This window comes from Setaria italica, chromosome II, assembly GCF_000263155.2.
Source record: "Setaria italica strain Yugu1 chromosome II, Setaria_italica_v2.0, whole genome shotgun sequence".
Taxonomy (NCBI): Eukaryota; Viridiplantae; Streptophyta; class Magnoliopsida; order Poales; family Poaceae; genus Setaria; species Setaria italica.
Genome location: NC_028451.1, coordinates 46553606 through 46569410, shown reverse-complemented (window position 1 = coordinate 46569410; position 15805 = coordinate 46553606). Strand labels below are relative to the sequence as shown.

At 47.1% G+C, this 15805-nt stretch overlaps 1 protein-coding gene across 1 annotated transcript; it reads right to left on the bottom strand.

The window, feature by feature from the left end:
- Positions 1–5969: 5969 nt before the first annotated feature.
- On the bottom strand, positions 5970–8250 carry LOC101783586 (cytochrome P450 709B2). The gene is made up of 3 exons (XM_004958385.4): positions 7705–8250; positions 7394–7617; positions 5970–7243 (listed from the first exon to the last, which is right to left on the bottom strand). Exons 1-3 carry the CDS (start codon positions 7967–7969, stop codon positions 6197–6199), a joined length of 1536 nt encoding a protein of 511 aa, XP_004958442.1. The 5' UTR covers positions 7970–8250; the 3' UTR covers positions 5970–6196.
- Between the last annotated feature and the right edge of the window lie 7555 nt (positions 8251–15805).

Below are 15805 nucleotides of genomic sequence, written 5' to 3'. Positions count from 1 at the left end.
GCCGCCGTCCAGCCTCCTGGGCCACGCCTCCACCAGCGCCGCGCCGCCCTGCGTCGCTGCCTTCCCCGGCCGTCTCACGTGCCCCTGCGCCTAGTGCCGCCGATGAGCACCGCGGCCGCGCGTGCCGCCCCGGCCCCGGCCGCCGCCGCCAGCTAGTCTATCCGGCCAAGTGGATAGGTGAGGAAGAAGATAAGCCCTTTTGTGGTTTAGACCCTGAGAAGAGTCATAATCCCGAGATCCAGTCAAGTTTAAGTTTTTAATGCATTTAAGCCCTTGGTTTTCGCAGTTAAGCCCCTAAATAGATTAGGTCCTTTCAACCTAGCCCAAACCATGATCTTTAACAGATCTAACCCTATCCTTTGGGATTTTTGCAAGCACTATTAACTGTGTCTTGCCTATCTTCCTTGCTGGCCTCTGTTATCTAGGGTTAATCACGATTAGGTCCTTAGAACCTTGTTTAATTCATAGATTTCACATTTTAGCTCCGTTTAAATCGGTTCTTATTGTGTTAGATTCATATCAACTTAAATTATGCATTACAAGCAATGTTGATCATATTCTCTATTTTATAATTTATTTAAAATATCAATATGATTAAATACTTATATACTTGCTTTTCTAATTGAAATCTAATTAGAGTTCAACCCCACATTTTCATAAATAATGCAAAATTTGGTTAATGTTTAATTAAATAACTCTTCCAATTAAAAGCTAATTAGAGCTAATTAGAGTTATACCTCGGCTTTTTATAAATTAGACTCAATTTGATTAATGTTTATTTAATTTGTTTTATGAATAAAAGGTACATAGGTTATATCTCGGGTTTTCCTTATTAAATGTTAATTTGACAAAAAGTAAATATAAATGTGTTTTGGATTATATTTGGTTAGTTCAACCCGAATCATAAAGCTATGTGCTTAGATGTTTACATATACTTTATTTTCAAATTAAAATGTTTATTTGCATAAATTGTACTTGAATATTTGTAAATAAAATTTGACTAAGTTCTACATCGTCTTTTCATATATAAATATAACTTGCTTAATTTCATATTTCTCTCAAATATCTTTACATTATTTTTCTCAACTAAAATAAATGAAGCGTGTAGCTCTTATCTTTTCTTTTATATAATCCAAATCTCTCGATAGCTGTACCTTTTCAACCTTAGTACCTTGCGCTCGCGTGATCCTAGAATCGAACCCTATCCTTTAGTACGCTCTTTTAAATCTTTTCTTTTGTTTTGATGTTTTGTTCTTAGTTGTAATTATTTGTTTGCTTGTATGTTTGTATCGGTGATTGCTTCGAGTAGAAGGATTGTTGTTCGAAAGATTTGAAGATTAAGAGTTTCAAGAGAGCAAGAGCTAAAAGAGCAGTAAGAGTAACTTTTCATTGTAGAAAGGCAAGTGTCCCTAACCATCCCTCTATCTATGCTTATTTACAAGAATATCATATATTAATTGGAACATGAAATGACCACCCAGGAAAACAGTACAACCATAAGACAACCGGACTCTGGTCTTGGCTAATTAATTAGAGACTTTGGTTTGTGGTGGTCTTACCGAAAGGGCAAGAGGGGGTCTTGTGATAGGGTATAGCTCGGCTACTTTGAGTGGTATTATCTTTGTAGATACTCACCTTAGGGTAGGGTTATGCACACGCAACTGTCGAAACCTTAGCGAACTACTACTACTAGGAAATCTTTGTAAAGGCCTCGTAGCGTCCCTATGCAGTCACACCTCGGTAGTGTGATAAGTGCCTACTTTTGCACATCATGGTTGGGTCTAAAGTTCTCTTGAACTTTTACACGACTTATGGTGAAAGTTTACAACCTCTGCAGAGTGTAAAAATGATATATTAGCCATGCTCACAGTCAAGAGAGGCCTGAACCCTCACGTGATTAATTAAACTTGAAGATGGACTTAAATCATTTATTTTGGTTATTTCTTGTGGTCTTGCTAAGTACCAACCATAAGTGTACTCACCCTTGCTTACTGGTGCTTAGAAGAGGAAGGTGTGTGAAGTTTTTTTGAAGATGATGCTGAGTTCTAGGTGTACGTAGCCCTCAGTCAATTGCCTGAGTCCTTGTAGGTTTTTCTTATTTTCCACCCATAAGCTATGCAATCAAAAGTTTGTGAATTAAAAAGAATGAAAGAAGGCGGATCAAGGTTGTTACATATAGTTGTCTTATTCAAGTTAACTTATTGCAAAATCAACATCTAGCATTGCCTCAATAAACCACATATATTAATTATTTTAATACTTAAAGTGTCATATATAATGTGATTCTAACTTAAAATAAAGTTTAGCCTCAAAACGAACGGATTATTTTGATAAATCATACGAGGTAGGTAACAAAAATAGGGTGAGATGCAAGGAGCTCTACCACCATGTTCAGCTAGCCGAATTCCATCCAAGGCATTGCTAGAAACCATGTGTCGGGCAAGCAGCCTCGCCATGTGAAGTCGTGTTGGCCAAACAAGCGTCTTTGCAATGGGTCTGAGCAAGTGTCGGCAATGTTTACATCCTTCACATCTAGCCTCCTAGATCCTGGCACAAATGGATTAGCGACCATTCGCTGCCCACTGTGCATCACTCTTCTAGATCCGAGGCATTAAAGAAAGCAAATGGGGTCATTGAAAAGTAGAAGAAGAGAAATAAAAGAACATCTAAGGTTGCCGAAGTTGTAGACAAAGCATCCTGGGACAACGCCCCAACAATAATTACCTCAAATGCCTAATGTATAAGGGCAAGAGCAAATCAGTGTTCATAAAATTAGTGTGTTGTGATAAGGGGGAGAAGCCGAGTAGATTCAATGTGCCCTTATTGAGTTGCCATCCAAACGACGGCCCGAAGAAAAAAAATTTAACCTACGGGAGGTAAGATAGCCCTGTGCTTTTTGCTAAGAGAAGACCTCACATAGGCTAAGAAAATCCCTGAACTTCTGCTCCACCCTTACACAGGGTCCGTAACCGTTGTGAGACTACCTGGTGATTGCAGCAACTATCCCAAGTAGGAGGGCCCAAACCAACCACAGCTGTGACCTTGGTCGAACCTTAACCTGTGCTTTAGTTATGGTGATAGACGAGGTGATTTTTTTTAACCCCAACCAAAAATTCGCTCGCACGAGAAAGGCCAAGAAAAAAATAGAGAAGAAATCAATTTTCCTAGAGGGACGAAAAAGACCGACGACAAACTGTTTGTGGTGTGTCCCAAGGTTATATTCCCTATAATTTTCTAAACAATTTAATTAAAAAATTTATTTATAAAAGTTTATGAATATTAAATGAATTTAAATGCTATAAAAGCAAGTATAACTGAATATCTAGGGTAACTCTAGCAAAACAATAAAAAATAAAAAATTTAACAATTTAGTTATCATATGGATTCATAATTAACTAAACTATATCAAATGCATATAATAAATACAAAATTTATTAGTAAGAAAAGTAAACTAATCAATATGCAGTATTTTTTGATATATGTTCATAAGAGAAAGACCTAAAAAAGGACTAACAATTCATGTAAAACATAACCATATGATGACCGAAACAAGTAAACTATAAACTCCACTTTACGTGGCTTACGCTTTATTCCAACCAAAGTTGGAGACAAAGCGTTGTGGGGCAATGCTTCTACAACAATTAACTCAAGAGTGCAATGTATAGGCACCATATCAAATTGGTGTTAGGGTGCATTTGGCAGAGCTCTCAAAGCTGATTCTCTGTTGATTCCTACAAAATCTCTGCCAAACAGTTTTTTTCGAGAGAAGTGATTCTCTACTGATTCTGTGAAGTGATTCTCTAAAATAAACTAAGAGGCTGGAAGCTGAAAAAAGTAGCTTCTCCTGATTCTGTCAAGTGATTATCCATCCTCATTTTAAGAGTTTATGCTAGAGAATCAAAGAGAACCACTTTTAGCTAAAGAATCACTTCTCTCAAAGAATTAGCTCCCATAAAGAATCAATCAGATGGAGCTCTACCAAACAGACTCTTAATACAATTGGTAGGGTACAATGAGGGAGAGGATAAAAGAGTCAACAAGATCTATTGTGCCATAGATTTTCACAATTGCGGGTGAACATACAAGGTAGTACCGCATTCAATGACTGACGCAAAAACCGTGCTACATATTCCCTATTCTTTTCAAAACAATTTTAAACTTAAAAGATATACCTAAATTGATGAAACAAGAAATGAATTTTAAAAAGGAGATTACGTTAGAATTAAAGTTCTAAAATGGATCCAAGCAGTTAATATAATTATGTAAAATTAGCACTTCGGTTTTCATATGGCTTTGGAATTGAAATAACCAGATAAAAGTCTATGTCAAATAAATATAATAAATACCCAAGATTTTTAGTAAAAAATAAAAAAATTCAGCATGTAGTTATATTTTCATATCTATCAAGAATAAAAAGACTTATACAAGACTCATCCAAAATCTAATTCACAATAACTAAATTGTATACGAAAACCGAACTGGCTCATCTTCTTTATGGTGGAACCTACCAATCCAGGTTCAATTGACTCGCCATGAGTTTGCATTTTTCGATTTATTCCAGGAATTAACCGGCACTAGAGATCTGCTAGCTTAGTCTTTCGGAGGTGTTCCTAGGGTAGAGTTGCGTGCGTGTATTCATAGAGTGTGTGCGGATAGGTTTAACTAACTGTCTATGTATGTACCGTGTTTGAAAAAAAATATTATACTAAAAAAGATGAACAACCACCAAGCAAAGCTGTTCGACTGTTTAGAGCTGCAATCCAACCAGCATAGATGCGCAGCACTAGCCTGCCACCTTGCTGCAGCTCCTAAAGTGATTTGGAGGCTGGCAGCTGCAGCGGCAGCGCTGCGCAGCAAAGCACTTCCAAAGGGACTATTGCTTTTTTCCTTAAAGACTAAGGCTTCTGCTATATTTGCAAGCAAGTACAAATTGATTTCCTTAGAGAGAGCCTTAAATGCTAGTATTATTATAGTTATACGTAATTTACAAAATGGATTTCTTTATCATCGTATACTCCACTTTTCTGGTCGGATGTTGGCTTTCCTCTATTCACTGATTCTTTCTCTATGTTTCATCATAGTTGATCCCATACTTTTTCTAGCTCACACATATATTATTGTTGGTATTAACATATATTTCTTCCCATTCATTATCGTTCCTCAGTCCTATTACTCTTTTCCTTTCACACCCGATTCATGCACTCTTTTCTTAAGTACAATGAGGACTTTTATCATTTTAAAACATTTTGAATTAAGAAACCAATTAATTTCTTCTAGAAAGATTTTAAAAGTTTTGCATATATTTTACTTATGTATTTTAAAATCTTCTTAAACATTTTTAGAAAAATAATCCTAGTAAGTTGTTGGGAAAATTTTCTAATATTTTTATTCATTTTTAGTTTTTTTTCCAAAAAATATTTCAAAAATGTTTTTTTAAAAATCTAAATAGGGGAATAGGATTTTTTTCAAAAAAGGAAAGACAGGAGCCAGTCGTGTTAGTTTCCTTAATCGAGAAAAATGTTCTTTAAAGTTCCTTCGGAGAAGTTTTCCAAAATATATTTTTTTAAAATAAACACTTCCTAGAAAGTACATTAATAAAATTTGATGCGCCTCTCGTATTATCAATGGTGGACTGCAAAAATATTTTTTCATATAATGTTTGGCGTACATTTTATAGTTTCATGTCAAACTTCTTCAAAAGCTACAACATAGCAAATTGTAAAGTTAACAGGCTTTTCTTGTTAAGAAAAGGACAAGCCAGATAACAACACACAAGTAGGCGAAGCAAGGGCGAGCTATATTTATTGGGTTCAGCTCTAAACCCTCACATCAATGGCTAATGGCGCTGGCGGACTGCCGACAACAGCAGACTTGCCTGTTGCACTCCACCAGCACATCACTAAGTTGGTGCCATAGACATTATCACTATGATGTATTGATGTCTTTCATGTCTTTGATGTTCAAATTAATTGATCCAAATTAATCATGGAGCTAATTCTTCCCCTTTTGAGCATTGTTATTCAGCTCATTTTACCACTTTGAGTAATTGATTGTGATGTAACAGAAACTTCAAAACTTTTACAATCCATGTAATAATCTAAAACATACATATAGGATGTAGTATATTATACATCAAACAAAATTGAATGGAAATTTTTTTTTCCGTGCATGCGTAGCACGCGACTCTTATCACTCTTTACGCCTCCAGACGCTTGAGGAGCATTGGAAGCCCATGCCTTGGCCGCAGTGTGATGACATCCATGGGCGCGTGCACGTACTTGGGGGACAGCTCGAGCGAGAACCTCTGCAGGATCATGGCGACCACGGCCTTGGCCTCGATCATGGCGAAGTTCTGCCCGATGCACGACCTTGGCCCGCTGGAGAAGGACAGTAATGCATTAGGGTGCTTGGCCGCCCTCGTCACCCCGTTCTCGAACCTCTCCGGCCTGAACTCATCAGCGTCCTCACCCCAAACCTCCTTGTCACGGTGGATCGTCGCGATCGAAATCGTCAAGATCGCGCCCTCGGGCACCCGGATGCCGCCAATGTCGAGGTCCGAGCTCGCCTTCCTCTGAATAATGGACACTGGGGCATATAGCCGCAGGGTCTCTAGGAGGAACATGTTCACCAGCTTGAGCTTGTTGAGCGTCTCACCGTTGGGCTCCTCGTCGCCACACTCCCGTCGCACCTCCTCCCGGAGCTTGTCCTGCCATTCCGGGTGCGTGCTGAGTAGGAACGAGGCCCAGGTGAGCAGGTGCGAGGTGGTGTCGTGCCCCGCGAAGAAGAACGTCTTGCACTCGTCGATGATCTCGTCCATGCTTAGCGCCGGGGTCTCGCCGTGCTCCGGCGCGCACGCCTCCAGCATCAGGCCGAGCAGGTCGTTCCCGTAGCCGGCGGTGTCCTTGGTGGCGAGCCGGCTCTTGATGATGTCCATTAGCATGCCCCTCACCTGCTTGTCCAGCTTCCATGTCCTGCGATTCTTCTCCGTTGGAAGGTACCTGAGCACCGGGATCTGGACACTGAAAACCGTGGAGAAGGCGAGGATCTGGAGCTCCCTCTGCGCCAGGAAGACCTGCCTCCCCTCCTTGTAGCTGCTCCCGAACGCCGTGTGCGAGATCACGTCGGCGGTGAGCTCCTCGAACTGCCTGCTCAGCTCGATCTCCACGCCGCCGGCCTTTGCCAGCTGCGCCTCCCACTCGGACATCATCGACCGAGCGCAGGTGGACATGGTCTCCGTCATCATCTGCCATTGTCAAACATTCAAGCGATGAAAGAGGCTCAACAACCGAAAGAAAAGGTCCACACGTACGTCCGTCCGATGATGACTTTTGAAAAAAAAAGGGTACAAAGACAACACTTGAACTGAACACGTGCTTATCGTTGAGTTTGTTACCTTGAGCTTGTCCATGCTGAATGCCGGGTGCACGACCTTGCGGTGGCGCTTCCAGTCGTCGCCGTCGGTGAGGACGAGGCCCTTGCCGAGCAGGCGGCAGAGGTGCGGGTTCATGAGGTTCTTGGGGTAGAGCCCCGTGCGGTCGAAGAGCACATGCCTGACCACGTTCACGTCCCCCAAGAACACGTTCGGCGTCGCGCCGCTCCAGTACAAGAACGTCCGCCCTGCAGATCAATCGAGTGATCAATTAGTTCGTTCGCTCGCCACGCCGCGCAATAACAACAGCAGATCGAGGCCAATCAACAACTTACCGTAGAGCGAGATCCAATTGCGGTGGTGCGGGTGCACGATGGGGATGAAGTCGTGGTCGCCGACGCCCAGCGTGGCGCCCGCGATCCCGGCTTGGAGCCGCCTGATCTCGCCGAAGTTCCCGTTGAAGAACCGGTACCCCGGCCCGCGCACGCCCTGCGCGCGCAGCCTCCGGGCGACGGCGCGGGGGCGCCAGACGAGGTGCACCAGCGCGTTGAACGCCCAGGTCGCCAGCACCGCCGCGGCGGCCATCCACGCCGCACCCATGGCGCCCGCGCGCGGGGTCACTTGTACGGCCGACGACAGGGTAATCTTCCTTCGTGGCTGCTAGACAAGATTGCTTTTGCTGGATCTGGTTTGTACGGGTCTTTGTGAGGCCGCTCGTGATTGGTCTGGTTGTGTGGGAATGGAATGGTGGGAGAGGCTGGGTGCGGGAGGGCGGAGCCATTTATACGGCGCTCCCTGGCCGATTTGACGCTGCACGGATCGGGTGGGTGTCGAGTCGAGGTGCCATCGGCGATGATGCACTCGCGTCTTCGTCCCGGGCTCCCCAACAGCAGCAACTTGGAGTGGGAACGGGCGTCCCCACCGGCCATTGGCGCTCACGGGCTTCTGGACGATCTAGTAGCCATCTCGTTTGCTTGCAGTAGAGGGGAAGATTCCGTGTCGACCACGTGCCAGTTTCGGCAACTTCGCATTCAAATAGTAAAGCTGGAAACGTGAAAGTATTCGGATCCATGGCGTCTTAGAGCAGCGAATGGCGAGTTAACTAATGGATTCAACGCGCTGTGCCATTCAAATGATAGCTGACTTCTCTGCCAGCTTATGGGATCGCCAATGAATCCGTTTCTTGTCAAGCAGGGCACCTTTTCTTTTTACCAAAACCCAGTAACCCTCTGTAAAAAAAAAAACAACAGTAGCCCAGTTTCGCCTGCGGGTCTTGTCCATTGGCTTCTGGCAGCGTCAAAGCTAGACCGGTTGCGAGGCTGACGCCGAGTTCCCGAGTGAACAACTGAGTTCCAGCTTCTGGTCGCTTGCGGCACACGTTCACACGTGTTCTGTTACTTTTGCACCGCGTTCGTCTCGAAATATAAAACTCAGACGCATTTTAAAGATCTAAACATTGTAACCGTTGATCAGCAATCAAATCAGTCTGTCTGTCCACCTTAATTAAAAATAAAAATAAGATTCTGCCTGTCCCAGCGCCCACGCCGAGAAAGAGGAAGCTTCCTGCGCTCCTAAATTAATCGGTTCAACGCCTGTCCCGGTTTATCTACTCCTTGGGTCGCCAAGATCCAATCCGTTTCCCGTCAAACATGGCATTTTTCTGTTTTTTCAAGGTAAAAAACTAGGACTTGTCGAACGGGCAAATCCGCAAATGCTTCAAGAAGGAGGCAATAATGGAGGGAACGGAGAGAAGACGGCCGATGGTGACTGCAGCACTGCTGTGTGTTTTCTCAAAACTCCAGTGCTGCTCACGGACGCTTGCACATGGGACATTGGGAGCCGTACAGTACAATACTAGGCTGATGACCTGGGTGGCTGCTGGGTCCTCAACTCCTGACGCCACCAACGATCGAGTCGAGCCTGATAAGATTTTTGAAAAAGAAAATCGAGACTGGAGAGGACACGGACACGGTCCACGGAGTCCTCATCGCAGCGACGGACCACGGACCACGGCCTCGCGTCGTGATTTCTTCCGATGGATGGACGCGAAGGGACCGTGCCCCGGGCGTGCGGGTGCGACCTGCGTCTCCCTTCGAGCTCTCTTCCGGTTTAATTTCGTCCAGGCTCTTGGGTATTTGGTTTCCACAAGCTAGCGTGAATGACTCTGGCGGGCAGCCTGGAGCTGAGTTTCGGAGTAATCAACGTACAGTACTCGGGGTAGCTAGCTAGACCATCGGAGGACAATTTGGCAGCCTCATCTCGCCCGAGGTTCCCGGAGAAGAACCTGTAGCCCGGCCCTGCGCACGCATCCTCCGGGAGACGCCGTAGGGCCGAAAGACGAGGCGCACCAGCGCGTTGAACGCCGACGACGCAAGCACTGCGGCGGCGGCCGCGGTCACCATCCACGCCACACTCATGGCGCCCCCGCGCGCTGTCACTCACTCTCGATCTGTCGACCCCTCTGGCGGTCCGAGAAGGGAATCTTCTTGATCGCTTTGTTGAAACTTTAAACTGGCTTCTGGATGATTGAGGATTTGAGAAGCAGCTTTCGTGTTTGCTTGTGTGGAATGGTGAGGCTGGCGTTCCGTACGTGGCCGGGTTTGGCGCTCCATGGAGCCGTTGGGCTGGAGCTGCTTGCCCGTGGGAACGGGCGTGGTCCCCGGCCCGGCGTCCCCATAGGCCATCGGCGCTCATGACTCATGAGCGCTAGCCCATGGGGCGTACTCCGTACAATACAGGAGCTGATGACCTGCGTCCTGATGCCACCAATCATGAGACTGAAACTGAAGAGGACACGGACACATTCCACAGAGTCCTTGTCGCAGCGACGGACCATCGCCTGGCGTCGCGATTTACCGATTTCTTCCGATGGGTGGTTGCGATTTGCGACGCAGGGACGCGAACGATTGAAGCGGAGCTGTAGTGCCCCGGCCGACGCCCGAGTGGGTGCGCGCTCCCAGGCTCCCAGCTAGCGAGCTGCGTTTCTTTTCTTTGTTTTTTTTGAAATAATCGCGAGCTGCGTTTCTAGTGCCAGCGTTTGCAATAAACCAATAACTTTTGCCTAGGCGATACGTGAACGTGAGAGGGAACAGAAGAACGACTACGAGATCTTCCCTCCGTTCTAAATTGTAGATCGTTTTGATTTTTCTAGGTGTATAATTTTTTTATGCATTAAGATACAATGTATGTCTAGATGCATTGTTGATAAAACAATCTACAATTTTTTTTAAACTAAAATGACCTACAATTTGGAACGGAGGGAGTGGAAGACTACTATTACCATGGATGTTACATCTTGGTTTATGGACAAGTACTTGTCATTAGATATCTAAGCAATGAAGAGATAAGTATCTTTTGTAAAGAAAACATGACAAATTGCAATATAGAAAATAGGGAAGGGAAAAAAAAGGGTTTGACGCAGAGCAGGTCCATGGGCCCATTCTGGAACCAAGGTTAGTCCTCAGCCTACCAAGTTCTCTACGCGCTCGCTATTCGGTGCGTGTGAATTTGGGCGCGACTTAGGCCCAGCCGAGGAATGGGCCGCTTTTCACATGAATCCTTCCTAAAAAACCTCTTGTGTACGTTAAGCTGGCAGTTGATTCTCCCCAGGACGTTAGTGAAGTTTTGACCTCCACATCCTCCGGACAACCGTCGTTGTTCATCTGCCGCAGCCGTATCGCGCATTAGCAACCCGGCCGATCAGCCATTCGTTCGAATCAAAGCCCACCACCAAGTACACGCACCGCTTCGCGCTCCCTCGCCTATACTAGCGTCCGGGCTGCCACGTCGTCGTCCCCCACGAGAAACCGCTCCGTCGCCTCTCAAACAGATCGATTAATCGCTGCTGCGCCCGGACGTGAGCACACACATATGGGGCTCCCCCTCGAGCCGTGCTGCGCGGGCGCGTCGCCGGCGCCGGCCAGCCGCCAGCGGCCGTGCGGTGCCGTCGGCAAGGAGCCCGCGGCCGCCATCGGGTGCCGGACGCCGCCGAGGAGGCAGGGAGGCGTGGTGGCGGGCGGCGGTGGTGACGGCGAGGCGGGGGTGCTGGTGTGCCCGCCCGCGCCAAGGAAGAAGCGGAGGCCGGCGGCGCCCGCGGCCGGCGCGCAGCGGGCGACGCCGGAGTTCTATACGGGAGCCGACCTGGAGGCATTCTTCGCGGCGCACAACGTCTGACACGTGATGGATCGCACTGATCGATTTCTACAAGCCCCAGTGGCGATGGCATATAGGAGGTGCGTACTGCGTAGTACAGAGTGATTTGCATTTGCGACTGGCCAGCAGAGCCTATAGACTATGGTTGTTGGATTCATTCGGAGACTACGTGACGTACATGATGTAGGAACGGACGTGCTTAATGTTAATTAGGGAGATTTGTTTACGTTACATTCTCTGGTGCGCAAACTGACCTCATAATTTTGAGCTTCTTTAGCCGTTACACACTTACACTAGATCGTGCGTGCACGGGCAAAGCAACGGCTGGGAATATCCCTGACCGCACTGTTCGGCATTGGGCCCAATTGCTCGGCACTGTTCTTCTTTTACTTCACTCCCACGATTTATCTTTCCCGTCGAAATAGATGTATTTCCTTCGTTAAAAAAATGAAGAAACAGATGCTTTACTCCCAGTTTCAAGCTCTAAATGAGTACAAGGAAAATGCTTCCTTCCTCATTATTGTGTTTTGAAAGAATTAACAAGAAACCCATAATAATAAAAAAAAAGTTGTTAGAGCAACTCCAAGAAGCTGCTAATCTTACCCCCAATACCTTTTTTAGGAAAAAAAGAGAAAAATGAACTCCAACAATCCACCTAAACCTTCCCCAATTTTTTAGCGACGCTAAAAAACAGCCTGCCACCGCGTATATTTTAGCGTTGGCGTCCCTCCCCCAATTCTGATTCCCGCACGCCCGCGCGTCCCTTCCGATGGGTCCAATACGATGACGTGGCCTGTGTTTGAAATATTGGGGGCTATTTATTAGCGATCTGCTGTGGACTGATATGTTTTTTGGGGAAATTTTTTTGGGAGAACCCCCAATACATAGTTTTGGGGAAGAATTTTTTAGGATACTCTTGGAGTTGCTCTTGCGCAATTATTCTTACGCAATTGTACTAGAGAGTCAACCGCCCAATTATTATGTAGTCCTCTACCACTCACAGACTGAGCTAGTTGGGGGGCCATGGTCCCTTACCATCTATTTTCATTCTTGTGTATTATGTATTTACTATGTTATAATTTGATTTTGTATTGTCCATTGCGAAAAGGTTACTAGTTGGCCATCTTTTTATACGATTTCTTATTCCGTCCTTGTGCCGGTTCTTCAGTTTATCTCCAAGACCGCCGAACAATAGAGTCCAAAAAAAAAGCTAGTTTTGAGACCTTACCAAAAAAATTTGAGAGTGAAAAAGACTTTCCATCCAACAATTGGTAAAAAAACTATTCAAAAAAATTAATTGTTGCTGCATCATCTATTCGGACCCAGTATTTGATTTTTCAGTTCACAACTCACATCATTGAAATTTTACTTCTTATTTTAAATTGTACGTCGTTTACAATTTGGAACGGAGGATTGGATATTCAAAGAATTTCCTTCTTTCCCGTGGCCATACAGAGGCAGGGCAGCAGCGTAAAAGTGTGGAGGATACCGAAGCAGCGTCAAATGGACACCACGCATTGGCGGCGGCTGGTGAGTAAAACGGTTGCAAGCAGCCTAGGGGCGCCGCGCAGAACTCAAGCTCCGGCCGTGTCTCCTCTCCTCCTCACGAGCGCTGACGCTAGGGGTCCAGGGCCTGCGCGCTGCTCCGTATCCACGCGCAGCTGCGCCAGGGCCCTCTGCTCCGCGTCCCTGCAGGCTGCAGCGATCACCTGGCCTCAAAGCCGCCGAACCAATCCTTTTTCTCGTCGTGGACCTGCACCATGCCTGGAGAAAAAGCGACGGCCTGCAGCCGCTGCCGAACGAAATGGACGAAGACAAGCTAACAGTGTTGGCCCCGGATTCAATGACCAGCGGCGACGCGCCATTGCAATGCAGGAAGGCGCGCCATTGCGTTTAGGGTTGGTTTCTAAAATTAATTTTTTACGGATAACTTATTTTAATATCCTTGAAGATGTTCTCGTGGATGTCAATATGTCATTCTCTTGCACAATGGTTTGGAGCGTCAAAGTGGTTGGCATCGACGATCTGAAGAATTCATTCGAGCTCTGCCGTGTGCAAGTTTTTTTTTTGTTTTTTTTTGGGACGAGTCTTCGAGCGAGAGACCCACAGGAGTCCTTGTCGATCTCTCTTTGATACATCCCGTGATGGTACGTTTAACCACTGGCCTCGCTATCAACAAGCTAGCTTGGGCCAGCACGCGCGCAGCGTGTTTCTGATGTCTCGCATACGTGTGCTCCACAAATATACAGATACAGTCACGGCTACGGCCTTGCTACGATCCTTCAACGTCCACAGGAGTTAACCGAACTGACCACCTTCGCGGCACGTTCCATCAGCTGCAGCGATCGACCAAACCGTGCAGTATAATCTTCACACTGCAGACGCATGAGGAGCATGTCGTGCATTTGTCATGTCACATGTGGGTATCCTTAGACGCCGGATCGATCGACGTGAGCCACACAGAACACGTAACGCTTCTGCCCTGCACAACAATGCTCGCTCTAACCGAATTAGTAAGGAATAAGCCCGCGGTTGTGGACCAGTTTAGGCCTCGTTCGTTTAAGCCGGATTGGATTCCGACCAGGATTACTTTCAGGCTCGGTTTGAGTGATTCCACCTGTGTCATTCAATCCGGTCAGGATTTAATCCTGCAATCCACTCAAAACGAACAGGTCAATCCATCTGGCAGAGATGGAATCAATCCAGATCAATCCGATGCATGTTGGAAGAGCATACAGATGTGTTGACGTACCAATGGAATCATCCGAGATCAGGACTGTTGCTAGCTTCTTGCAGTGGAAGAAAGAAGAGAGCAGAGGTATATCTGATTTTCACCTTGGCGCTCAACAAGCCGGTCTCGTTCATGACGCAGTTGACGCTCAGGTCGTGGAGGTAGAGCCACCGCCACGACGCTGTTTTGCCTGCGCGCCAATCACGGTCGCGGCCGCCACCCACTCGCCGCTCCACTAGGCTATTCCGGCCGCCGCGCTCCCTGAGCTCGCTGCGCAGCCGTGGCTACTGCCCGCTCCATGCACCATCTTCAAATCCAATCGCCACAGGCAAGAAAACGAGACTTTCAAAAAAGATTTGCCAAGAAACAAAACCAAGAAAAGAAGAAGAAATCCTGGTGTGCCAAGGAAATTAGCGAAAGAACACACCTGAGGGCATCACCGATGGAGATTCGGGGGACGGGGCACGAGCGCGGCAATGGCATCCCTCATGGCGTTGTCCTGCAGCGGGGTGCCGCTGACCTCCAGCACGCGGAGCTGTTCCATCCGGCGGCACGCCAACGCGGCTGTGAGCGGCAATCCCAGAAGGGAGAGAAGAGGGCGCCTGCTCGGCGGACCTCCATCTCACCCGCCCCGCGCGGAGCTCGTGCCGTGCTCGCCTGGCCGGTGGAGCTCGCCCTATGCAGATCTAAGGCCGGTGGAGGTCGGCTGGCCTTCCACGACTCGCCTCGTGCGCTGCTAGCTCCTCTTGTCATGGCCAGGAACCGATTCGGAGGGGAGGAGATGGGGCTTCAAACCGGGCCGTGGAGGGTGGGGGAAAGCCAAACCGGGTCTGTTTTCATTCCGAGCCAAGCCTAACCGAACAGTGATTCCGATGCAAACCTAGCTTGGAAACGGGCCGTTCCAATATGCCCAGAACGGGCCACATTCCGGGCCATTCCCAGGAAACCGAACGGCCCTTAGTGTGGTTTATGACGGCATTGATTCAATTGGTCCTGCACGCTCCTGAGGCGTCCTCCTCCGTGCATTCATGGATGGAGCAAGCATTGGATGCTGGCCTGACGGATGCCTGCCAGCCCTGTGTGATGAGGATGTAACGTCCGTGTATCTCGTTTGTCAATCAGTCAGAGCTGGCCGGCTCTATGCGTGCATGGGCCAACAACAAGCTGCTGCTTGAATTGCATTGCTATCTTCACTGAAGCGTCAGTGGTCGGATCCCATGAGCTGCATGTGTCGCCCGATCGGCCTCATATGGTAGCCCTAGCGACGTCGAAAGCACGGCGAAGCCAGGCCACCTAGGGCGGATGAGTTGCATGTGTCGTCCGGGCTTTATTTAGTAACCTAGCGACGATGAAAGCACGATGAGAGCAGGCCACCTATGACCTACACTACAGTGACTCGTGACATGCGAGGAGGTGAACCTTGGTCAGAGTGAGAGGTGGGCGCCCGTTTTTTCTGTTGAAACACAGTACATATGCGTGAACGTTCACATGCACGCACGCACATTCATCCCTGTAAATACACGCATACAACACTACTCTATGATGTTAAATTA

What these genes read in the sequence shown, in the direction of transcription:
- LOC101783586 (XM_004958385.4), bottom strand. Translation starts at nt 7,969, where the DNA reads ATGGGTGCGGCGTGGATGGCCGCCGCGGCGGTGCTGGCGACCTGGGCG. An exon ending in CAATTGGATCTCGCTCTACG is followed by an intron (nt 7,618 to 7,704) that starts GTAAGTTGTTGA and finishes ATTGATCTGCAG; the next exon opens with GGCGGACGTTCTTGTACTGG. An exon ending in TCAGCATGGACAAGCTCAAG is followed by an intron (nt 7,244 to 7,393) that starts GTAACAAACTCA and finishes TGACAATGGCAG; the next exon opens with ATGATGACGGAGACCATGTC.